This window comes from Hemibagrus wyckioides, linkage group LG12 (genome assembly GCF_019097595.1).
Source record: "Hemibagrus wyckioides isolate EC202008001 linkage group LG12, SWU_Hwy_1.0, whole genome shotgun sequence".
In the NCBI taxonomy this organism is placed as follows: domain Eukaryota; kingdom Metazoa; phylum Chordata; class Actinopteri; order Siluriformes; family Bagridae; genus Hemibagrus; species Hemibagrus wyckioides.
The window spans coordinates 6,321,034-6,340,192 of NC_080721.1; the positions used below are offsets into that span (position 1 = coordinate 6,321,034).

The 19,159-nt window shown below is 39.8% G+C and overlaps 1 protein-coding gene across 2 annotated transcripts; it reads right to left on the bottom strand.

Annotated features, from left to right (window-relative positions):
* Positions 1–2,491: 2,491 nt before the first annotated feature.
* Positions 2,492–14,810, bottom strand: cibar1 (CBY1 interacting BAR domain containing 1). 2 transcript variants are annotated; one of them, XM_058405247.1, is made up of 9 exons: positions 14,600–14,810; positions 13,998–14,232; positions 12,922–12,990; positions 10,793–10,894; positions 9,616–9,720; positions 6,194–6,307; positions 3,959–4,078; positions 3,097–3,129; positions 2,492–2,955 (listed from the first exon to the last, which is right to left on the bottom strand). In XM_058405247.1, the coding sequence occupies exons 1-9, from the start codon at positions 14,632–14,634 to the stop codon at positions 2,806–2,808; spliced, it is 963 nt and encodes a 320-aa protein (XP_058261230.1). In that variant the 5' UTR covers positions 14,635–14,810; the 3' UTR covers positions 2,492–2,805. The 2 variants fall into 2 exon arrangements, with proteins under 2 accessions (XP_058261230.1, XP_058261231.1); XM_058405248.1 differs by lacking the exon at positions 3,097–3,129 and having other exon boundaries at positions 2,493–2,955; positions 14,600–14,809.
* Between the last annotated feature and the right edge of the window lie 4,349 nt (positions 14,811–19,159).

Here is a 19,159-nt window from a genome sequence, read left to right on the forward strand (position 1 = left end):
ATCCGTGTCACTTTGAAAGTCTAGTATAACAAATACATTTGGCTTGTTATTACTAGACATTTGAGAAAACAAAAAGACACTTCACATGCATTCAGTTCTCATGTGAGGTACAGCCTATGGAGTGATGAAGAAGCAGACGACTGGGAATCACCTGCAAGGATATAATCTCCCATTCATTCTTAACTCGGCGGTCGGGATGTTTACACCGGTCAGTTACTTTTAATAAAATGGTGGAAATCACAACCCGATGTTCAAGTTATAATATTTCTAATTGCATTTACTCTTATATTTCTTCAGCTTATTGGCCTGTTTGACACTCAATTTAATTCTAATGAACGAAAAGGTCAGGAAGAAAACGCTCCATGGCTCCAGCAAACATCCTGAATATTACTGTACACATTTGAATATGAGCCTAATATTTGAATACTTGGATTTATAATGATGAGAAGATCTGTGGAATTTGTTTTACTGTTAAAAAGGATCACTCTCGCTGATCAAACATAATAAGGTTAGGGCTTCTTAATGTGTGTGATGGGATACGGGTTGACCTTCGTCTTACATTTTCCGAATCGGATTTTAATGATTCACGTGCGAACCTGAAAAGCGGCTGATGTTTAACCCCTAATGGTAATGACGAGTACACAAATGCTTCAATATATACAAATATTAAAGATTTAAAGAGCAACAGACCGGTTGAGTAGATCTCCAGGATCGACCCTAGAGCCCAGAGCTACAAATATGAGGTGTGATGATTAAAAAAATATATATATATTTATCAGATTTAGCCTGTAAAACCAACGATTCATTCTCGAATCTGATTGGCTGGAAGGTGTTGATTCATTTACTATTCATACGGCAGCTCTGACAGAAGTGCTAGCTGTTTTGTTTTTTTCTTTGCGTCATTGTTCCTATAGCAACAGCTCATTTACAACGACTTGCTTGCTGGAACCTCATCATCATTTTTTTAATAATGAGTTACGTAACAATGGAAAAGGTGTAAGTGATATGACATTTATTTAACTTTTATGGAAGGAGTGTGCAGTGTAGGAGTCGGTTTCTTAATAGCGGGACAAGCTGAGATTTTTGCCTTCTCAGAAAGAGAAATGAACGATTGCTTGGAACAAACGTTGACAGGAAGGAACTTGTCCTTTGCAGATTATGAGAGATTTATTCTTTTTAAAAGAATTGCTGTGGAATAAGAGGAAAAAATCAGTTTTAGGGTAGTACCAGTACCAGTGCTTCACACCACCATGTCTTTGGTAATTTTTCTATAACAACAAGCCTCCAAGTGTTTTCTATTTTACCTGACTGCTGTCTTATCGCGCACTAGCCACCATTGTATACACTACTGTGCATTTGTTTCTATATCAAATAATGGCTTCTGTTTAAGCAAGTGAGTCACTAGAGTTTGCACTCCAAATACAGGGAGTACAACACACTTGAAAAAATGTGTATGCCTTAGAATGACCCGCCCATGAGACTCTAGGAGTTGCTAATTATACTCGAACAATATTTATTGTAATATGTATCTGACTGTCTCTAGAAGTCTGCACACTGACCACCTGTCTGTGACATATATTTATTGCATCCGGTAAGGCCGGATTGGCTGGACGAGTTACAGTGAGTCACTCAGTCGATCTCCAGCTCTCTCTCCCTCACACACACAGCGTCAATGACTCACAGCATCAAAGGCTGGCCTCTCTTTGTCTCCATTTGCTTCTCTCAAATGAGGGATCAGACATACATATTTTATTCAAGCTCCTGGCTTGGACAGAACTTGCAGCAGCACGCTACACCTTTATATGCTGAAAGTCAAGACACCGTGCATTAATTGCACTTAGAGCCTGCACTGGTTAGTGTTAGTGTGAATGAAGGGAAAAGGGAAGGGCAGAAAGGATAGAGCTGATTCTCATTTCACTCCAACTGACTCATGCATGACTGACACAAAAACATAAAGAACGGTGACGCAAAGCTCTGGGTGGGTCAGGCTCCGCTGTGGTGATACTATATATATATATATATATATATATATATATACCTGCACTCTATTGGAGGTGGTTTCTTAGGAAAACACCTGTAGACATGCATATTGATGCAATTATCCAACTAGCCAATCATGTGGCAGCAGCACAGATCAAAAAATCCTGACAGGCAGGAGGCTGGTTTGCATAAATAAGAAAACCAAGTCACTGTCGGATGATTCTGTGCAAAATGTAGCCTGTTCTTGACTAACAGGAAAGGAACCTGATGTAGTCTTCTGCTCCTGTAGCCGTTCCATGTGTTGCGTGTTCCGAGATGCTTTTCTGCACACCATGGTTGTAAAGAAAGGAGTCTTCTCCTAGATCTAGATCATGAATACTTCAATGCATGCATAAGCACATTAGTATCTCTAATAAAGTGGCCAGTGACTGTATATTATGATATTTGGGGGTGTCGGTTCGAGATTTATCCTCTGCTTTGCACGTTTATTGCGCAAAAAAAATTATAAAGCAATCATTTAGGAATGACACAAGTGTGGTTTATTTGGTCATGTATTAAAGTTTAAAACGAACACTGCACTGAGAAATAAACACTGTTGGCACGAGACAGTCAAAAGCATTGGTTTTAAATGATCTAGTAAAAGAAAAGGTGTAATTTTACTGTACATGCTTAATATAAAACATAAAACAATGGCGAATGTTTACAGGCACTGATGATAAAGCTAAGAATTACTGCTGGTGGATTAATTACATGTTAGACGGCTGTGCAACTCTGAAACACTGTTTAATAAAATACTATGGCACAAGAAGCAGTTAAGCAGGTTTGTTATTTCTCCTCGTCTGTAACGTCTTCCAAATCATCATCTTCGTCCTCGTCGTCATCGTCGTCTTCGTCCTCCTCCTCCTCCTCATCATCCTCCTCCTCCTCCTCCTCCTCGTCTTCGACTCCTTTCTTCTGTCCTTTTGTAGTCTTTGACTGTTTTAGAAATGAGCCATTTAGCTTTCTTGTTTCAGTGTTACGAGAATGATGCTGAATCATCGAGCAACAATTTTTAAGGTGTAGTAGTTATGATGATATGTGGAAGAAATGCGTTTGACGCATGCAGACGAAAGTTACCTTTGAGGAGCTCCCGAGTTCATTGGAGGGTAACTTCCGTTGCATGTTTTGAATTCCCACATACACAATAACAACATGATTCACACCACTATCTGGGGATCACGGAACCATGGTTATATTTGTATTTTGCATATTAGAGCTACGCAATGGTTACCATTGGTTAGTACATTGGTTGTGTGCAATCATCTCTGATCCTGTGTCTAGAATCCAAGAATTTGAAAATCTCCTATAATTATTGAACTGACCTGAGGGCATGAAGCCTTTATTATCGCCACACATACATTACAGCACAGTGGAATTCTTTTCTTCGCATATCTCAGTTGAGAAAGTTGGGGTCAGAGCGCAGGGGCAGCTATGATATAGCGCCCCTTGCTCAATTGCCTAACAGGGGAGATTGGTGGTGCTGGGGCTTGAACCTCGATCCTCTGATCAACAACCCAGAGCCTTAACCACTTGAGCCACCATTGCCCCAGCTCATAACACTTTGGGCTGATCAGAGCAAAGAGTAAGACTAGAAATAAGAAGCATCATTCAAGGAGAGCATAAATACTTCCCTCTTGGGTCATCAGTTAATAAATAATGATATGATAATCAGAAACAGACCACTAACTGAAATTCCACCAATACTGTGCAAATATGGTCCTAAATGTATATTAGCTGAGAGAAAAATACTAGAACTTCTAAGTGTGCTGTAACTGTTAAGCAGAGAAGCAAAAAGCTTTCTTGCAAAATAAAATACGAGTGGTTTATGACGAGCAATCAGGTAATTAAGTAGGTGTAATCAACAATAAAGCCACTGAAACTGCTTTCAAAACACGGGGAAATGTTTGATGATGGCGATATTTACTTATATAACACTTACCTGCAACGCCCCCGATTTACTCATAGACATGCCGGTGTGATTTAAGGACGTCCTGGAATTAGCACGGACGATCTCTATGCGTGACTGGTAGTCAGGGGGATGCAGGGTGCTCCGGAAAACCTGCCAAAAGACAAACGAAAGGCTTCTGTGAAAACTTATGAAGCTCCACTCATACTCGTAGAGTTGTGTCAGATAAACTATATATCTACAAAACCTGTGCATAGTTACCCTTATAATAATACATTAGAAAAATAAAGAAATATCCAGTGAGCAACATTTCTGATGAGAAAGGCCTGAGGTGAACGGCCAGACCGGTTCATGCTAACAGAAAGGCTCTGGCAACTTAAAAATAACCACTCTTTACAACCGTGGTGAGTGGAAAAGCATCTCAGAATGCACATCATTGAGCCAGTTAGGCTACAACAGCACCGAGCTTTCGGTGAGACGCTGCTACCACAGTGGACGGCGAGTGTATGCATGGATCTGCGACTCATCACGGGCACCTCGTATAACATCTTGACACTTTACTAACCTCTGTTAAAGAGTCAGATCATGATGTGTAGTGTACATGTAACAACCTTTCACAACACCTTGTCTTACTTAAAACCCGTTACTATAGTTTCTATCTGTGTTTCATTCTTCACTCTTTTTTAGCATTATTGTTGCTGCAGTATTTGCACCATGCTTATATTATCTCCGCCGTTCCGCTGCAGATCATGGATGGCATGCTAAGGGACCGGGTTGACCTCTTGTACCCGAGCAGACAGTTCACAGGTTGAAATAATTCCCTTGGATAGCTTGGAACTTGCATACTAAACATGCTGATTGTATCTAAGGAAGCTCTGCTTTTCAATACAGAGATAACTGCAACTGTAAGATAAGTTTGGTAAAGATAACCCTTAACATTACAGACCTATCGTAAATATTACACCGAATTTTGTTTTCTGCTACCACTGCAACAGTGTTGACTGGTTTTGACTCATGTTGCAAAAATCCTCATACCAGAGTCATTATACTTTAGTTTCAGTGCCAAAAAGAGCAGGCCAAACTGGATACATGCCATAATGATAATGAACAGCACATATGGTTGATTGTCGATGGGTTTCGTGGACCCAATCCACTGATTCATAGTATTTCGTTTCTATTTAAAGGAAGCTTCCTGGCTGATTCGGGGTAGCTTCAGCGTAAACTCCTACAGAGAACTATACAGAAAGAGGTAAAAAGAGGAAGCTAGCTGCAGAGCAAGTCCTAAATGGCATCTGGCATGAGGTATAGAGGCAATTATGTTATACCCTGCACTTGCACGTACGTCGAGAGTAAGAAGTCAGTGGGGAATTTGCCCTCTGGCCTGACAAACACTGCAACCGTAGAAACAGCCATAAGGAAGTCTGGTGTCATTAAGCCTTTGCAGTTCATATACAGATATGCAAATCTTTTTATTATCATTATTGTCAATTCTTAATGATTTGAAACACGTTTTTAGGAAAAAAAAAAAAAGCTTATAAAAGCCTAAAAATGACTCCCTGGGGATGTTTCCAAAATAGCCACCATGCAAACAGCCTTGATTACGTTCTATTCAACTCAAATCACTGCCAAATTCGGTTCAGTGTAATTAAACTGCCAGTTCTTTCGCGTCTAATAAACACGACGGCATCTTGAGAATGGTAGCATTTGGCAGTCCCGATCAAAAAATACGTAAACATGACTATTTACCAAAAGAAATAAATAAAATAAAGCCAAAGACATGTTTATCAAGATGTCTGTCAAACTGTTACATAGCAGAGACTCTGTAAAATGGACTGCGTTCCAGGAAGCAGGACACTGTCATTTAAGAGGTTTATAGCAGAACAGGACAGTCGGAGGTGACTAGGTAATCTGGTGTGCTGACACGATGGGGAAACCCTGTATAACAATGCTGAAACCTGTTCTATTTAAGATCTTAAAGAGATCTTTTCTCTTGGTTGAGAAAAATCTTAACCCGCTGAAGTGTGTAGTGTGGTGAAAGTGAACAATGCTCGCTATTATTTAAATAAAACTAACAGGCTTTTTTGGTATACGTTTATCAAATGAAATAAAGAATTAAAGTCAATTCATTTGATCTCGTTCTCTTAGAAAAGTGTGCAGCGCATTTCAGTCCATTGTAGGTTTACTGCAAAAACCTCACCATGAAGGATTATTCTCAAATATCTTAATACTGAAAAAAAATCCATACGTGGCTGAAATAGGAGCAAATACCTCTAGATCTGCTTCTTCATCCACGTTTTTGATGTGCTGATAGGTAGTTGTGTACACCTCCAAAGCTTTAGCATGAAATGCCATCTCCACGGTCACGAACTCCCCGAAGATTTTCTGCAAAACAGAAAAAGACAGCCGTGTTATTCTTATATCTTTAGAGATATATCGCATCGTGTTTCCATTCGAATCTAATTAAATCAACAATACAGTACACCTGAGGTAAAGTGTGTGGGATTCAGATGAACTGGATGCACTGCAAGAATTCAAAAATGCACAGCATGAGCTCATTACTAATAACTGTTTTATAAATTAACATGTACAGTTTTGAATATATTATTTATATACAGTGCTATCAATACACCGATCAGGCGTAACATTATGAGCACTGACAGATGAATAAGACTGATTATCTCCTCATCATGGCTCCTGTTAGTGGGTGGGATATATTAGGCAGCAAGTGAACATTTTGTCCTCAAAGTTGATGTTAGAAGCAGGAAAAATGGACAAGTGTAAGGATTTGAGCGAGTTTGATGAAGGGCCAGATTGTGATGGCTAGACCACTGGATCAGAGCATCTCCAAAACTGCAGCTCTTGTGGGGTGTTCCCGGTCTGCAGTGGTCAGTATCTGTCAAAAGTGGTCCAAGAAAGGCACAGTGGTAAACCGGTGACAGGGCCATGGACGGCCAAGGATCATTGATGCATGTGGGGAGAGAAGGCTGGACCGTGTGATCTGATCCAACAGACGAGCTACTGTTGCTCAAATTGCTGAAGAAGTTAATGCTGGTTCTGATAGAAAGGTGTCAGAATACAGAGTGCATTGCAGTTTGTTGCGTATGAGGCTGCATAGCCGCAGACCAGTCAAGGTGCCCATGTTGACCCCTGTGCACCACTGAAAGTGCCAATGATGGGCACGTGAGCATCAGAACTGGACCACGGAGCAATGGAAGAAGGTGACCTGGTCTAGTCTGAGTCACTTGTTCTTTTACAACACGTGGATGCCCGGGTGTGTGTGCGTCACTTACCAGGGGAACACATAGCACCAGGATGCACTAGGGGAAGAAGGCAAGCTGGTGGAGGCAGTGTCATGCTTTGGGCAATGTTCTGCTGGGAAACCTTGGGTCCTGCCATCCATGTGGATGTTACTTTGACACGTACCACCTACCTAAGCATTGTTGCAGACCATGTACACTCTTTCATGGAAACGGTATTCCCTGATGGCTGTGGTCTCTTTCAGCAGGATAATGCGCCGTACCACAAAGCAAAAATGTTTCAGGAATGGTTTGATGAGCACAACAATGATTTTGAGGATTTGACTTTGCCTCCAAATTCCCCAGATCTCAATCCAATCGAGCATCTGTGGGATGTGCTGGACAAACAATTCTAATCCATAATGCAAGGCCCCACTTCGCAACTTACAGGACTTAAAGGATCTGCTGCTAACATCTTGGTGCCAGAAACGACAGCACACCTTTAGGGATCTAGTGGAGTCCATGCCTCGATGGGTCAGGGCTGTTTTGGTGGACCAACACAGTATTAAGCAGGTGGTCATAATGTTATGGCTGTATATCTGAAGTGAAAAGATGTACACATAACCTCTCAAAATGCACATTTTCTTTATATCTGATGAACTGAAAAATACTGTAACAGATGTAAAAGTTTGTAAGTCAGTAACAATCCCTTTTTCGGCCTCCAGTGTCTTGACTAACAGTGACACATTTGCTGATATCTCTACCTATACACTGGCTACCACACAACCTCAAAGCATAACAGACCCACCCTTATGCTTAACAGTTGCCAAAGTTTTCATTTCATCACATGCTTCCTCCAAACATACCTTAGATGATTGTCATCAATCTATAGAACTTGCTTTTAAACTGCCTCTGGCTTACATAGAGTATGTTTTGTATACTTCAGACACTGACTTTTCTGATGAGGTTGCAGGTATGGTTTCCTTCTGATGCCTCTTCCATGCAGATTATGTTTGTGCAAGCGATGCTGCAGAAACGTGCACCACTGCTCCTGTGTCAGCTAAAAACAGTTAGCTTTCTGCAGTTTCCAGCACACAGGCAGATTTATTTGATGGTTTTCTTGTTCTTCTAGATCTTGCTTTGACTTCCACAATTTCTCAGTTTGACAGTGGCAATTGCAAGCGAAAAGAGCTTTGATATCCTTTTTATAGGTTTGCCTTGCTTTGTAGGCATCGATTAGATTCATTTTCAGGGACTAATGAATCAGCTGCTAAGAAGAGCCCATGGTTTCTGTGTGTTAGCACAAAGTCTGAAGAGTCAAAGCATTTATTCTCTTGAGTCGTATTCAGCTGACAATTCCTAATGACTGTTCTTAACCAGAATATGTTGTTGCTATTCCTTTAAAAAAATCAATAAAATATTAGACTTGTCCAGTCGCGCTATATCAATCTTCTTTAATATCCCAAGAAAGGGCACAATAATGCATAGAGAATATTAGAAACTTCCATGTGTTATTATTTTGAATAGATATACTACACTATTCGCTCATATGATTCTAATAAAATCATTTTTACTGTTTTTCTACTACTTTTAGAATATAGAATAGAATAATGGACATGAACACTACAAAAATAACACACCTCAGTCTTCACACATTAGCCATTTTCAAATATGCTTCAAAGTTAGCTGCACTAAATATAATTTACTTGTTCAGATAATTTAATTTAGTAACTACTTGTACTACTAGTAACTAATTTAGCACTTTTACTTTATCATAAAAACAAATTTTATATATATATATATATATAAAAATATATATTTAGTATCTAGTGTGTCCAAATCTTTCACTGTCCTGCTGCTAACTGTCCTTTATATTTAGCATCTTTACTCGCACTTCACTACAGAGTGTATATTGGTCATGGCTGCTCTGTGTACACCTCTTCTTCTTCTTTCGGCTTTCCCTTCAGAGGTGGCCACAGCAAATCATCTCTCTCCATCTATCCCTATCTTCTGCATCCTCAACACTTGCACCCACTAGCTTCATATCATCATTTATTCCATCCATATACCTCCTCTTTGGCCTTCCTCTTTGCCTCCTGCCTGGCAGCTCCATGCCCAACATTCTCCTACCGATATAGGCTACACTACTGTGTGGTATTTTATTGCAATGTCTTCTGTCTTGCAATGTTTGCACACTTATGTAGAACTGTACTTAGTTCTGTGTTGACTTGACTTGGTAGGTTTAAAGCTTGACTAAATATATGCAGATACATCCCCAGATTACCCCTGGATTTCTTAAGCAAGTTTAAATAATGTGTTTCTGCATCGTATGTGTGTTCGTAGGTAAAATAAACCCGGATCTTGATCGTCAGACTTTGGATCCTACTGTGGATCCGACTCGTAATGATGTAACACGTTCACCCGCCAGACAGAAAATTATGCAGTCTCATTAACCTTGATATCTCGGATCTTCTGCCTTTCGAACAGGTCTATTGTCTCCTCCAGCTGGCGCGTCGTGCGTGTGGCGTCCATCGTGGCTCGCTGCAGCTCGCTCTCAGCCTGTCACGACACAAATGACAGTCACGATGCAGAACTAACTGTTCACACATTCAGTCTGTTCATGTACTGTGGAGCTAATGTCAGGAAATCAGTCCAGTTCTGAGCTCACTACCAAGTGCACTGCAGTTTGCGGTAATTCTGCACAAATATATTCATTTCAAATGTGAAGGCCCACCTGTGACTGTGAAAAGCTGTTAAGGAAATCAGGCTACTGTTATTATTCATGGAATTAAGTATAATAATCCTTTTTTTCCCTCAAATATATTAGTAAAACCTAACATTATATTATAACCACACTATTCTGACCTAACAAGCACAACCCAATACTTTTGAGTACCGCTATGTCGACTTCTATAGAACTAAAGAAGCCATTCCAAACAGCTTTTCTTTGGTTGTTTCTTTTTAATCATGCAGCACTGTTCGGTCAGGTCGAATATCTCAAACCTTAACAAATAAATCATTTCAAAGAGGTCAAGAGAAGAAGTGGGCAGTGTCGTTTGGTATCAAATTCATCGAGTGAATTCATGAGTGTTTTTACAGAGCGTGGAATGAATGCCATTATTACACAGTAGTCACATCCACTATGTGTGTTTTCCCTTTTGCACAGGCTACAAGTTTCAACAACGGCATAAACAAGAGAGAAGTAAAATGTTGAAAGTGGAAGTTTCGATTGATGATGCAAAATGAAACCATTCAGGCTAATCTGCGTCTTCGGCTCCTGCACGAAAAGTGAAATTATCTGAAGTCGACTTTAGTTTCATATCACATGTTGTTTTAAAGAAGTGTTCACAGGGCCGTAGCAAATAAAAAAAAAAAAAGCTAATGCAGTTCCTTAAATCTTCAAACTTGCTGCATCATCATTAATTAAACTAGGGCTTATTCCTTTATGAGAAGAATATTCTCATCTATAGACTGAGACTGTCTGTTTCCTTCTAAATAAGCCAAACCATCTTTGTGGTTTTGTTTTGGCAAATTCGACTCACGGCCTGGTGCAGTGCAAGCCTGAACCTGCAGTGTTTGTTCATGTGTAGTAAGACGGATTAAAGAAGAAAGGCGCCGGAAGGAAGGATACAATGATCTGTCTGTCAGAGGGGTTCCTCTGTCTCATTCTCTCCAGCTGCTGCATCTGCTTCGATTCTCGGTTCCTGGCACTCTGGGTAAGTTTCAGGTCCTCCTGTAGGTTCAAGAAATGTGTGAAGAGCAAACTGTGAGGAAAGATGATGATGTGTTATATTCTGGCAGCCCACAAATACACAAACAAGAAGAAAACATTTATACATTTTAGATAAATCAACTGTAAACAATTTACCCAAATTATACTTAATTAACTATTAAACAAATCAAAATAAGCTACAAAATATTGAGATTAACAATATTTTAGCCCCATACAATAAGGCATACAAAAGCATGTAACAATCTAGAAGGCACCTGTAGATATGACCAATAAACATCTTAAGAAATGATATTAATTTGAAGGAAAACACTCAGTAGGGCTTTTCACACTTCCCCCTGTTTGGATATACCAACTCTTCTCTAGAGCATGGTTTCATAAGCCTGGGTAAAAAGAGATGCGAACACAGCCTTTAAATTCCAAGTGTTAAACATTCCTCTATCCGGGGTTAAATGCAGGGTTAAGAGCACTAATAGAACCCGGGGTTAAGCGCAGTGTGAAAAGCCCTTCTGTTTAACTAACTGAGCAACACTAAGAGAGCCGGAAAGGTGGATTTCTCTCATATTTGGTGACTTAAGCAATTTCTAAAAGGAGACTAAACAATAGAGATCCTTCCAGCAGGGTGAGCACCATCACAGACGCGGTAAAGAAAAACAATACCGGCAGATGTCGACGAGGCTATTTATTAACAAATAATAGCAGAAAATGAACATGAATATCAAATAGAGAGCAGACTCCAGTATGACAAAAAAAAAAAGATGTAATTTCTTTGCTAGCTTATTGCCAGAGCTTTCAAGGTGATATTAGCTCAACCTTAGAAATGGAGTAAGGAGCTCAGACATTTTAGGGGAGGTCAAAGTAGAGTCAATGTTCCTCTGGGTCGGAGTTTGGGCACCTGTCTAGGATGCCTCCTTCAGGCATGTCCAGTGGGGACGCCCAAGGGCTAGGAGAGATTATATCTCTTGTCTGGACTGTGAGTGCCTTGATATCCCTGTGGAGGAGCAAGCATCTTTGCTTAGACTGATGCCCTTGTGACCCCGGACCCAGATAAATGCAAGAAGATGGATGGATGGATAGTAACAGAACTGAGACACCCATCTCCCTTCCTAGAGCAATTACTTTGTTGGGATCTGCAAGTTGGAGACCACCAAGAGGACTGAAAATGCTATCCATGAATCATCATCATCCCAATAATCTGATGTAGCAAAAGCTAGATGCATGGTTTTAGCTATAAGGCATCCTGCCCTTCACGAACATGCTCCATGTAACTATTTAGCAGTGGGTTTAATGCCCCATGAAACAGGGAGGAAACTTCAGCTAAAGGCCTGAGGGAACAACTATCCCTGTGTAAGTGTTGTGCGAGACAGTGTGTCTCTTGGAATATGGAACTGAGCTGGCATGGCCTAAAAGTGATGCATTGATGGTCTGTTCAGACATGCTGGTATTCGGGATACTGAAACTTGCACTCTTTTTTCCAGGAATTCTTTAGTTGCTAGGACAAAGAGATTACGCAATGTTCACATGTCCGGCGTAGAAGACGCACATTTGCACATGCCAAGCGTGGAAGATTGCGTTAAGCACACCTGGTGCTGTGCATAAATTAGGTTGGTGGAGAGTTTCCACATATCCTGACCTAGATCCTGGCCCAGGGTGAGACGTGAGCTGTGGATCACCCCCTTCACAAAGCGATCCAATTCTGTAGGAAAGTCTGTTCAGCTGGAATAAATCAGCAAGACTTGCATTTACTAGGTGTGCTTATAACGCAATAAAATTATTTTCCAGACAAAATATAAAAGAAAACGGTTTAAAAAAATACATTATGTTATAACAGATCATTAATGTGATCTATTACAGCACCAAATGTGCTAGTCTGGTCTGCATTACCTCACACGAGTGAATAGCACAGTCCCATGTGGTTCAGGATTATAAAAATAACACAATGCTGCCCTCATGTGATCCTTTTGAGTAAAAGGCGATGTGTCGGATGTGTGATTTGAAGCTTTCAGATGTTTAGAAGGATTAGAACTTACCCTTTTCAGTTTCACAACAGAACCATACGCTTTCAGTGGCTCAACCACTTTGGCATCAAGTCTTTCCACCTGTGAGCAACCATTACACAAAATAAAAATAAAAACAAATAAACAAATAGGAATAATTCTACAGTAGAACTGAAGACTTATTTTCTGAACTGAATCCGTAATTTTTGGCATCCTTCATAAACACAAACAAATATGTAATTAAATAATAAGAAACATGAGATAATTGATCATTTAGAATGAAATTAACATTTTTAACACCACAGCTAACACGTTACAGTGTTACTTTTAGACTATAGCCTTGAAATGACAACACTGAACCTCCTGCAAAAATTAAACTTCCTTAAATCACAATTACAAGCTTTTTTTTGTCTGACTATGTGTTTATCACATACTCCTGATGTTAGTGGAAAGTTAAGCAGTTTCTCAAATCATCCTGTGAATGTCCATTCTTCTGAAGGATGCCAACAATTCTGGACTCTACACTATAAAGATATAATATACACCGATCAGGCATAACATTATGACCAACAGGTGAAGTGAATAACACTGATGATCTCATCATGGCACCTGTTAGTGGGTGGGATATATTAGGCAGCAAGTGAACATTTTGTCCTCAAAGTTGATGTTAGAAGCAGGAAAAATGGACAAGTGTAAGGATTTGAGCAAGTTTGATGAAGGGCCAAATTGTGATGGCTAGACCACTGGATCAGAGCATCTCCAAAACTGCAGCTCTTGTGGGGTGTTCCCGGTCTGCAGTGGTCAGTATCTATCAAAAGTGGTCCACAGAAGGAACAGTGGAGAACCAAGGAAAGGGTCATGGGTGGACAAGGCTCAATGATGGACGTGGGGAGTGAAGGCTGGACCGTGTGATCCGATCCAACAGACGAGCTACTGTTGATCAAATTGCTGAAGAAGTTAATGCTGGTTCTGATAGAAAGGGGTCAGAATACACAGTGCATGATGGGTCAGGGCTGTTCTGGCAGCAAAAGGGGGACCAACACAATATTATGCAGGTGATCATAATGTTATACCTGATCAGTGTACTTTAACTGTTACAAACACACCACCTGGGCTTGTCTGTAGTCCTGAATTTTGGCGAGCTGATCCGCAAAGTGCTTGAGTCCAGTTTTCAGATTGGGTGTCTCCGTGTCTGCGTAGAGGCCAATCTCTCGGACCAGCACATCAGCCTTGTCCCTCAGTCGTGCTGTTTTACGTACGTATGCTGAAAAAAGCTGGCACAGCTCCCCAAAATGCTTCTCCACATGAGTGATGCTGTCCTGGATCTGCTTGGTCTGGGTGTCTCTTTAACAAGCATCAATTCATATACACAACATGATGGAGCAAAGCTTTAAGCTATGCATTATAAATCTGTTAAGATTCACTGTGTAATAATACTAACATGCATGCAAGATTAAGGGATTTTTTGCAGTCACTGAGATTTATTAGAGGGAAACAGAGATTTTAGCATGATGTAGTTTCTCTTAATTAAAGCATAAACATAACATTATTATCTAGAAAGCTAGCTAGCCAAGGCACATTTAAGTCTCTAAGTTCTACCGTTTTAAACCCCGAAAGCTTTCTTTATATTTCTCATATCTCGTAGCTAATTAACCGGCTAGCTGGTTTACTGGCTAACTAGCTAACAGTCATTAGCCACAGCGGTGTTTACCTTGCTCTTGCATCCGGAGTGCGACTCATGATCATGCAAAACCAATAAACATATAATAATTTAGAGATTTATTTATTTTTTCTGCTGTTTTTCTATATGATAGAAAGATTCGATTAGTGTTTTCGACGTAGCTAGCATTAGCAAAAGGGCTAGGTAGCTAAATATTCGAAAAGGGCGTGCGCCGTTTCCATGGAGTTGCGCGAGGGTTTCCGGTGGAAGCTGCTTTCCAGACAAAAATAATATAATAAGTATTTCGTGACTATGATAGAAAAATATAGTACATATCAGCTTAGAATACATTTTTAAAAAAATTATGAACACATTAAACTAGTATAAATATTTCTTTTTCATCTTAAAATCCTCTTATATTTATTTTTATATAGCGTATAAGAATATAATACAAAAATAGTAATATCACACTGCTCAGTATTTTATTCCTCTTATACTACAGAGATTTGTCTACAATTACAATTTTTATTCATTAAAACAAAAACAAACCCTACTTTTTATGCAGTTTATTCAGCAATTAATGCTACTTTAAATTATGGGTAACCTTTAAGGTTACTATAAATGCACAGAACTAGCTCCTGTTATCACTTACACCTTAGCAGCTATAAACAAGTCACTTTCTAATGATGTTAAAAAACAAACAAACAATTAATGCACCAAATTTGACCGTGCAATACATCTGAGCTATTTATACACCGACAAAGCATAACATTATGACCTAATATTGTGTTGGTCCCTCTTTTGCTGCCAAAACAGCCCTGACCCATCATACACCGTGTATTCTGACACCTTTCTATCAGAACCTTCAGCAATTTGATCAACAGTAGCTCGTCTGTTGGATCGGATCACACGGGCCAGCCTTCACACCCCAGGTGCATCAGTGAGCCTTGCCCACCCATGACCCTGTTGCTGGTTCACCTCTGTTCCTAGCTTGGACCACTTTTGATAGATACTGACCACTGCAGACCGGGAACACCGTACAACAGCTGCAGTTTTGGAGATGCTCTGATCCAGTCGTCTAGCCATCACAATTTGATCCTTGTCAAACTCGCTCCAGTTCTTACGCTTGTCCATTTTTCCTGCTTCTAACACATCGGCTTTGAGGACAAAATGTTCACATGCTACCTAATATATCCCACCCACTAACAGGTGCCATGATGAGGAGATCATCAGTGTTATTCACTTCAGTGACTGGTGACTAGTCAGTTCCTGTTATAATGCTGCACAGTAATAGCAGCTATAAACAGTCGTTCCCTCACCAGCCTCTCTTTGTATGTCTTTTTATCTTGTATGTTACTGAGAAACCAGAAAACACAAAGTCTGCTGTTCTGAAAACATGTGGCTTATCTTAAATCAGCTGGCTATAAATGTACCGCTACAGAGCACTAACACTGGAGACTGCTACAATAAATTCTAAGTAAACATATACTTCTAAAATCTGCAAACACAAGTATTTTCTCCCATAGAAATGTTAACAAAAAATAAGTGCATGTACACTGACCAGGCATATCATTATGACCACCTGCCTAATCTTGTGTTGGTCCCTCTTTGTTGCCAAAACAGCCTTGACCCATCAAGGCATGGACTCCGCTAGATCCCTGAAAGTGTGCTTTGGTATCTGACACCTAGATGTTCCTTTAAGTTTAAGTTGCAAGGTTACAGGACTTAAAGGATACTTACAGGACTTGAAGGAAACTTTTGATAGATACTGACCACTGCAGACCGGGAACACCCTACAAGATCTGCAGTTTTGGAGATGCTCCGATCCAGTCGTCTAGCCATCACAATTTGGCCCTTCTTCAAACTCGCTCAAATCCTTACACTTGTCCATTTTTCCTGCTTCTAACACATCAACTTTGAGGACAGAATACTGCCTAATATATCCCACCCACTAACAGGTGCCATGATGAGGAGATTATCAGTGTTATTCACTTCACCTCTCACTGCTCATAATGTTATGCCTGATTGTTGTAATATAGATATTTGACATAAACTACAGCCAGAATGACAGCAAATTAATCAACACCTTTATTCAAAATTAAGATGGCAAGAGCGCTGTGGTATATAAGCATTAACACACTTCAGGATGTGCTGCTGTAAGAAAAGTGGTCAAATTTCAGAGTGGGAGCAATACTAGTCGATGCTGGGCAGTGATACACCACTGTGTCTTGTACTGTTTCCCATGATTATCATGTTTAATTATGTCCATAGACATGAGAATTAACAGTCTGGCAACGGTAATGCTACGTGATGAATGTGGGGTCAGGCTGATATAGGATTTGGTCATAAATAACCTCCTTGAATCTGTCTATTTATTAGTGCCATCTACATTACACACAGTACAGTGAACAATTTGTGGCCTAATTTGTATTAGTCTGCTAATGTACCCTGTCTGATCAGCTGCCAAAATGTAGACTGAGCTGGTCAGACTGCTAGGCCATTTCTGCCATCTGGTAGGCTATTTTCCAGTTTGCTTATTGCTGTTCTAATCTGACCAATAAATGTTTGAGATTTTCAAAATTTTTTGTAAATAGTTTGTCTTCCCTGTAGTGTTGTACCAGCATTTACCACACCTACACCCTACGTAAAAACACACAAATAGATGCTCTAAAAGTTTGTTTTGTGGCTCAAATACGAATTTCCACAACTCATCCACCAATGCTGCTCCGCAGCCACTTTTACAGGCTTTGTAACGTTGCCAAAACACGTTGACATTAATGGGAATTCACTGTGACGCGCTGTTTCAAATGCATGAATGTCACCAGCTGCTCTGTCTGTCTCTGTGGAGGATGTCCAAAAACCTTAATTATCCTGCTTAATCATCCGTGGAATTGAAACAGGGGAGATTCCTCTGCAGCAGATTGTATAAAACACAGCTATTCTGCTTTCTGGAATCCCATCTATGGTACAAATTTGCACACTTGATAAATACAGATTTATTTTCATAGCTGTTAGTGAAAATGTTTTACTAAAATTACAAAGTAATCGGGGGGAATAATGGAAATAATGGGAATGGTTGTAATGTATGAACTCCAAATCTATTTGTGTTATGAATGACGAATACTGCAAGACGTTCACGTTGGATTACACAAATTGCTTGACATTTTCCTGCATCGTAAAAAAACAATAGAAACCAGAACAAACCCAATCTACAGTGTGTTGTGGAATGAAAAGCCACTGGGTGGCAATATGCCTCTTTCTTTTAGATCATCAGTTTAACATTCTTTGCTGAAATTACACTAGAAGCCTAATTTTTTCTTGTATATATATATTTTTTTTGTTTTAAGCATATTAATCAGTGATTTATTTAAAAAATAAAATTTACAAAATGATTTTCCTATGTAAAGATATGGGAGTTGGCAATGTGGTCCTGGATGTTTAATAAATTAAAGTCTATTAACTGGATTATGGTCTTTTTTTCCCCCCTCAAACAATTAAATAGTAATCTAAAAATGTTATGTGAGTTTCATCACTGTTTGCATTTTCTATAAATCTAAAATACAAATATTGCCAAACAGATATCAATATAAACGTAGTGTAGAAATTAAAAACATTGATAATATTTTAATTTTTTATGTTTCCTTCATCGTACTGCTGAGGACTGATGCATTGTTTGTCTGGTGCATAAATTTATTCCGTAAGAGTGTGTCTTCCTGGAGTCTGACTTTCTTAAAGAACAGATGGTGTTATTACAAAAACACCAATTAGCAGGAAGCGCGTTGCATCCGCACGCCTCTTCCGAGCTTTGTGCTGGTGGCCGTCTGCGCCTTACTGACAGATTTTGTCTCTCGCAGAACAGATCGGGAGTGACATATGTCAGCAGGTCCAGTGAGAGCTACCAAGGCCTGTGAGCATCTCTCCCCTCGCCTGCAGGTGAAAAACCTCATCAGTGTCGCAGCCCATGAGGCCCCTCAGGCCATCTCCTGCTCGGCAGTGGCAGCTCAGCGATTAAGGTTCTGCGCTTGTGACTGAAAGGTTGTGAGTTTAAATCCCAAACCTGTCAGCCACTGAAGGGGCCTTTAGCAAAGCCCTAGACCCTCGACGGTGTAGCTATTGTATTCTGCTTCGGCTAGACACGTCTGCTAAATTAGGGGAATTCTGATGGTCTGCATCTCTTCTTCTTCTTCTTCTTAGCATTATTCTAATCATTCTCTCATACTGAGCTGTATTAAGAGTCAACTTATGTGCTTAGGTGCTATAACTTAAGTGCAAAAGGTGCTATTTATGTGAAAAATCTTCTCCATTTATGAATGTTCGCGACGTAATTAGTTTGAGCAGGCAATGCATATGGTTAAAATAACCTCCGTGCTGTTGATGCATCTAAGGTTGTCATATTTGTTCTAGATAAGATCTCTTTAAATCAGATACTGTACTAGTCTGATAGAAAATGAGGACTGAAAAAACACGGGGATAGAAAATGCTGACTGAAAAGACCTTCCTTTTCATGTGAAGGCAAGAATCGATTAAATGCAGTACAGTTTATATACAGTAATATGCAGTGTCTAAGTATTCTATATTAAGGCTCATTGTCATGTCGTGAACAGGACATGG